General features: G+C 33.9%; 1 protein-coding gene across 1 annotated transcript in view; it reads right to left on the bottom strand.

Annotated features, from left to right (window-relative positions):
* Positions 1 to 6,630, bottom strand: part of LOC144554627 (putative disease resistance protein RGA3) — a 29,978-nt gene extending 23,348 nt beyond the window's left edge. Inside the window, exon 1 of the mRNA XM_078302940.1 lies at positions 5,244 to 6,630. Coding sequence (XP_078159066.1) covers positions 5,244 to 6,299 — 1,056 coding nt within the window. The 5' untranslated portion in view covers positions 6,300 to 6,630. The remainder of the gene's footprint in view (positions 1 to 5,243) is intronic.
* Positions 6,631 to 7,456: the final 826 nt, after the last annotated feature.

The raw sequence follows: 7,456 nt of genomic DNA, 5'->3' as shown, positions 1-7,456 counted from the left end.
TTTGAAAATTGCTGTTTTTTAATGGTGCAGAATTTAAATAAAAACAACGATTTTCAAACCATCTTAATAAATAGTAAAAAAAATCCAAAAAATGTAAATTTTGGTCTCCAAGCACATTTTAATATAGATTAAACATCTAACGGTTTGGATCGGCTATTTGGAATTCGAAACTAGAGATATGAGCGCGAATTAAAACAACCCGTTTAATTTGCGAAGTGCCTGTGTGTGATTTTTAAATTTAAATCAATGGAGTTATCCTTAAAAGTTGTTTTGCAATATTTTGATGGGAAGTTCTGGCATTTACATCTGTCTTTCGGCAAAAATGCAATTGTTTTTTTTATCTTTTACCTTTGGCAAAGGGCTATAGGGAAAAAATAAAGAAAATTATGAGTTTACATTGCAGCCGCCAGCTAAGCTGGGTTTTGTTTGGGCTTAAAGAGGCCGTACGGCCCAAAATCAGTTGCTTCCACAAATAAGTAAATTACTGTTGCTCTGGGATCTCCGCTCAAACACCCTCAACCTCTTACGGTTCTAGTAGGGCCGCCTCTCAGTCTTCAGTTCCATGAGAGGTATTTTAGCAAACACCTTACCTGCAAAATGTGTTTGCAGGTAAGATGTTTGTTAAAATGTCTCTTATGGGGATGTACTTTTAATTTGATCAAGTACAGCACTGAGAGTTACGTTGTTGCAACTCTTATCCATGGTTTTTTCAAAGAGGGTGAGATTGGTATGGAGATGCTATTACAGTACGGAAGGTGTTCAAACAAATACCTGCAGCCGGGATGACACACATGGTAAAGGTGTTGTTCCAGATGTGCTCGCTCACAACTTTCTCATCCAGTCTGCGTGAAATTGGGTTCAACGTATCTTAATTTACTTGTGAAAGCAATTTATATATATATCTGGCCTCCAGAGGACAACGTGTTGAAACTTGAAACATAATTAATTTGCGAACCAATGTCCTGATAACTGTATATAATAATCTTATTTCCTATTATTTTTTGTGCTTTTTTGTGGTGGTTTGTGTTGTTCAGGATCTCCTTCAAAGGTGACTGCTCTTATGGACATCAAGTAATTTGTTTTTCAATTTCACCATTATTTTTAGTATTTTTATATTTGTATCCGCTCAATTAAATTGGGACACAGATATGGTTTTAGCGTTGTTCGCTTCATATCTGTTACATTTACACTGATATATATAGGTTGATGTCATGGAATTTTAATCTTCTCCAATGTGCATTTGTGCAGCAATGTAATAGGTGTTGCGAGAATTTGATAACCCATAAAAAGAGGCTGATACCAGCTTATGCACACCATGTGTTCGACAAAATCTTCCACTCTTTCTCTGAAGACAACAAGGCACACAATTCTCTCACTTCCACCAAAATACCTCCCGATGACTTGCCTACTCCAATTCTCAGGTACCAAGACGTGATCTAGAGATTATGTCGATATTTTGAACTAGATATGTTCCAGTACCTGTTACAACAAATGAGGCTAGAACAGGTACTATGTAGAGAAGAGATTATGATTACACTCATAGAAGCATATTCATAAACAGGTTACTGTGCAAATGAGCTCAGGTGTAACCGTACATAACATTGATTGGTGCTTTTTGCAAAGTTGGGGATTTGACTATATATGGCTTGTGCAATTTTAGGTAAAATGTTCATACCTAGACATAATTTGTAAGACTAAATAATATTAAGGAAAAATTAATTCCTATTCATTACAATTTTTTTTCATATGTCTAGGATCTAAAACTTAAGAAAACCCTAAACAATCATAAATATGACCATGACATATATAAAATATACTACATATATTTTGCTTGTAACTATTATGTGAATTTTTTGAAAAATAAAAGATTATTTCAATATGGTACTCACAAATCAGAAGAGAAGATATACATGTTTAAAAATTCAACCATGCTCTATTGATAATTCTATAGCTATATAACGGATAGATAATTAGTAAAGTTTTTGAGAACCCCCTTTCGCTGCCAAGAGAAGAGATCACATGCGAGGCACGTGCTTCCCAGTCCATAAGCACAATGGCCATTCTCCACACCATTTGAAATTATAGCAAGTCAATACCAATCCAAACAATACTTAGTTTCCACCTACTATACGCTAGACAGCAAAGTTCATACCACAGAGAATTATTAAGAAAGGTCTACAATTAATACTTGCGAAAAGTTAATTCTAAATAGAGTTAAAATCTTTAAACAATTACGCTAGTGCCGTCTAATTCAATTTTATTTTTATTTTTTTAATTAAATGACTCTAATATTATAGTTTATACCTTTTAAATAAGTATATATTTAACGAGCCTATGATATAATATAATTTATACTTCTAATTTTCATTGTAATACTTTTTTTTTATAAGTCTGCAATGTTTATAAAAAGTGTTTAAACTATTCTCAAACAAAATAATTTTCTATAAAAATGATTTTAATTTTAAAAATATTATTTCTTTTATAGTTTTATTTGGAAAGCAAAATTCGTTAAACAATGTTAGAAAAAAAAAATCTCCTTTAATTGCACCATCAACAATATGCAAAGGAGGCTCCATAATATGATAATAACGTTCGGATTAATTTTAATAAAAAGAACAAATAACAATGGTGCAACTGAAAAAAAAAAGAAATCAATCATAATAGTCCAGATATTGTTCAGGGAACACAAAAGAATAATTAAAAATATATACAGCCCATCACAAGAAATCGGGGTGCCCAATGAGCATCAGACCAAATTTGATTGGTTTGATCTACTATAAGATTCGTGTAGATCAAGTTCATACGAATCTTGACGTGAATCAAATGACTTTTACTGGACATTGAACCGAATTTGGTGGGATACCCATCAAAATGCCACAAATACCACAAAACAACAAGCATAAGCAAAGCAAATAAAAAATTAAATACAAAACATCCTTTCACAAAAATCTCCTTCCCAATAGAAAAAATATATGATAATTAATATGAGAATAAAGACTATACTTTAAATTCTATACTTTATGTGAGAATAAAGACTTCGGTGAATTTATCGATCGATATATTGTATCTGATATTAGAAAAAATATATGATAATTAATATGAAGCTAGTATGATAAAGTGGAGGAATTAATATACCTGAACAAAAATAGTAATGGCAAGATCAAGCTTCTACCCTTGTTGTCACATCATCTCACATCATCTCTGAGCTTATGCGTACATTGGTGGTGAAACTGAATGGTGTCTTTTGGTAAGTAGCATTCAGAGATTCACCCAATGTGTAGATACTCACCTTTGGAATGTGCTTGAATTTGTTCCACTCAGAACCACTTTCTCCTTGACTTACAATCTTCACCAGCAACTCCTCACTACAATAGATTCGTACCTTCTGTGGCATTGTCGTCCTCAAATAATTTGGTAGGATTTCCATGTTAAAATCCCTTAATTTCATCATCTGTAAAGCTTTAAGGTTCTCCACTGCTGTTAGATTTGGGCATTCTTCAATTAGAATATATGAGATGCTGGGCAAATTCGAAATCCGCTCCAAATTTGGGTTTCTAACAACACAAATATCTTTGACTGACGGGAGGTTTTCTACTGTAATCAGCTTATTAGCACCAATAATCTCTAGGTACTCCAAGGATGTAGCATGATGCAAAAGACCCTCCGGAAGAGATCTCAATAGGGGACAATCTCCAATAAATAATTTTTTCAGCTTTGGCATGGCTACCTGTCCCTTATTCCACTGCCACTCTTTCCAATTGGGCATCCCTGTAAAGTTTAGTAGACTCAATTTGGAAAATGCGGACTTATTGGCATGACAACTCATAGCTGTTGTATCTCTGTTTTGGATGCCTCCCCACAAGAACTCTTCTCCTACACTCACCACTGAATATGCACCTATTATTTGAAGAAAGTCCAAATTCGGGAGTTGGCCTAACAACGCAAGCTCCTCAAAGCATGCACAATTTTCGATATTAATATATCTCAAATTTGGAAGGTTTGCCCTCAAATTTAACCAATTAGGAAGGTGGCTGCCAAAGTAACCTACAATTTGAACAATTTCTAGAGAAGGTGGAGGACAAAGCTCATTTAAAACATCCTCAGTTATCATCTTTTTTTCATTAGTTTGGGAAAGTTGTTCTTCTGAGCTCAGTGTGTTGTAAACTAACCATAGTGTTTGTGAAGTTGTGGCTATCAGAAAAAAAATATTTTGGAAAAGCCCTGGTATTCTTTCAGTTTCCCTTTATAATTTAATAGTAATTTCTTAAAATTAAAAAAAAAATCATTGTATATATAATGCATGGCACTACCAATGTAACATGTGAATTTTTAATTTCTAGAAATTATTATTATATAATTAAGAAAAAAAAGAAAGTGAGCTGGGCTTATTTGATAGCATAGATGGATCAGAAATAAAACTTTGGAACCAAACTGTGGAGCGGATTTTTTTTTTTACGGAAACAAAGTATTTTCTGTTTTTGAAAAAAATCAAGCTACTCTTTCGGTTTTAAAAAATTTCAGCTTCTATTTCGAAAAGTATTCCAGCACTCTTTCTAGTTTAAAAATGATTAATAAAAAAAAGTATCAGGCACTCTTTCAGAAAAAAAAAAATCAGTTTGGACCCGAAAATTCAATGTTTGGATCTTCTTCTTTTTTCAAATCTATCTAATTAAGCTATCAATAAACTGCAACACTATTTCTGTTTCTCTTTTTTATTTAATAATAATTTCTATAAATAGAAAATTCTCAAGAAACAGAACATCTAATCATTATTCATCAGTAGGGAGCTAGAGTACAATTTTGGAAGTAACATTCACAACAAATTATTGAACAAAATTTGTATAAGATTGTTGTAAGGAGCTATTTCTATTTGAAAGCAGTGTTCTTTGAAAGCAGTAGTTAATATCGAAGAGTGGAATTATTGCTCACCAAAAGTAGTAGACAAAAAATTTAAATAAACTTTTAGAAATCAAAGATACAAATATTTTGAAGAATATATTAATTGTTAAAAATTGCCAATTAGCGTGACATTAATTTGAAATTACATTATAAAGGCAAATAATCATAGGTACTATATCTATTGTTGCTTAATTATAAAAAAATTCCCCATTGTTTGGATAGGATTAAATAAGCTTATATTTGTTATACGACTGTCAAATAGTTTGTTTACGAAACCAATAATTAAATCATAATATAGACAAAGTAGGAAGGCTAATTAAGGCTAAACAATTAATAAAAATTACCTGTTTTATTAATAGGGACCACCCATCTTCATCAGATAACTTCTCTACCCGATGTAATTTTGCTGCCCTCATTTCGTCTGCAACTCTTTCATCTCGTGTAGTGACAAGTAACCTACTCCCATGAGCTCCACCACTCATGGGAGCTCGCAACAAACTGTTCCACACTGCTCGACTCTCTTCCCAAACATCATCGAGAACAAGAAGAAACCTTTTGCCCTCGACGAGCCTCTTGAGTATAGGTGCTAGCTCCGATCTTTCTTGTGCGGCACCATGCTGACCTCCTGCCTCCCGAATCATACATTTCAATATTTCTACTCCTTTCACCTTCTTTGAGACACAAACCCAAATTTTTAACTGGAATTCTTCTTCAATCCTTCTATCATTGAAGATCTTACTTGCTAGAGTGGTCTTTCCAATTCCACCCATCCCCACAATTGCTAGAACCAGAATATTTTCTCTCTCACTCTTCTCTTCTTCAGTCAACCAGTTCACTAGCATCTCAGTATCTTCTTCAATCTTTTCACCCACAATATCATCTAGCACAACTAAGGAATCAGTCTTGCGGGTGATGATCGAATCCACTCGGGCAACTGTGTCAGAAGGCCTAGAAGAGATTTGGGATTCGATCAAACCCAAATCAGTCTTTCTCTTGGCAATCCCCTCGAGCCTCGAATTGATATCCTTGATTTTGGAACCAATCTTATGAGCAAAGAATGGGTTCCAAAGACAAGACAGCAAAGAGCAACCACAACGAGCATTTGACGAGCAGCCACAACTGGAACCAGCAAGGCGGTCCTTTGCCTTGATCTGACATAGGTCGATGATGTCATCAGCATCATACATGACATCCTTCAGCTGCATGAGCCACCGCTCGATGGCCCTGCTCTCACTTTTCTTCCTCTCAGCATCGGCAAGGACGCATTGGATGTCACGAACAGTCTCGCCAAGATTCTCGATCTGGCCAGGGATGCCCAGCAGCCCCCCCACCTCGGACTGAACCATTTGCAAGAGAAGTTCACTGAACTTTGACAGGAAGGCATCGAGTATCATCGCCATCTTTGTTTTGAATGAGATCTGCCGCGGTATAGTGCTCAGGAGGAAGAGAGATTGGAATGGAGATAATTGGAGAATGTGGTTCTAGAACATAATTTAATTCTTTCCTTATAGTTTTGCTAGGATCAAAGATTACTTATTATTCCTTTCTTTCTGTTGTACCCTTTTTCTTTTGATTTACTTTTCTGTTTTGTAAATTTGAAGTTTGCTTTATTGGTCTGGTTGTGAGAACTGAGAAGCGGAGCAGAATGGCAAGGAAAGGCTTGTGAAACAGGAGAATATATAATTGCGTGCAATGTGGACATATGTTTCATTATTTGTTTCTTTTTATGATATGAAAATTCATTACTTGAGGGACTAACCATTTGTTACCATCTACAAACATTGTTTTCTTGGCTGGGCATTGTAGTACAGTAATGTTCTGACAATATTTGATAATTAATTCCGTAAGATTTCCAGGGTTATTTTTATTATTATGAAACTTTATATTAAAATAGCTCAGCTTGACATAATTATAACAAATAATGTTCATTAGTTCAAATAGTATATTTTGCTAGGATCAAAGAGCAATTATTCCTTTCTTTGTGTTGCACGGTTTTATTTTTTATTTTCATTTCTCTTTTGTAAATTTGAAGCTTTATAATGCCAAAGAGGTGAAGCATAATGGCAAGTTGGCAACACAAGGAAATGGCACTGCTTTTGCTTTTGATTTGTGCTATGTGTACAACACAAGGAAATGGTACTGCTTTTGATTTGTTTCATGCTTTATTCCATTGCTTTTACTTTGTGCTTTGTACTACTTGTTGTGCTATATTTGATCATTAATTATTAGCTAAGAATTCCAGAACTATTAATAATTTTATTGTTATGAAATTATATATTATATGAGATCAGGTTGATATAATATAGTTAACAAATAATATTCGTTAGTTCAAAGAGACAAATAATATTCCTTCGTTATTTTGTATACCTTCTTTTTATTTTCTGATCTCTTTTGTAAATTTCAAACTTAATTATCCGAAAGAGATGGGGATTGTTGAAGAATGATGGTTTTGAATTATTGGGATTTTAGTATGCATTACCGTAATAGTCTTAAAAGAATATTGAGATTTTAGTAGCAGGCTGGAAGATATATAGCATTCACATCCCCTCATGTTACA

The sequence above is a fragment of the Carex rostrata genome, chromosome 5 (assembly GCF_964058835.1).
Source record: "Carex rostrata chromosome 5, lpCarRost1.2, whole genome shotgun sequence".
In the NCBI taxonomy this organism is placed as follows: Eukaryota; Viridiplantae; Streptophyta; class Magnoliopsida; order Poales; family Cyperaceae; genus Carex; species Carex rostrata.
Note: the sequence above shows the minus strand (reverse complement) of the source record. Positions and strands in the feature narration are given on the sequence as shown.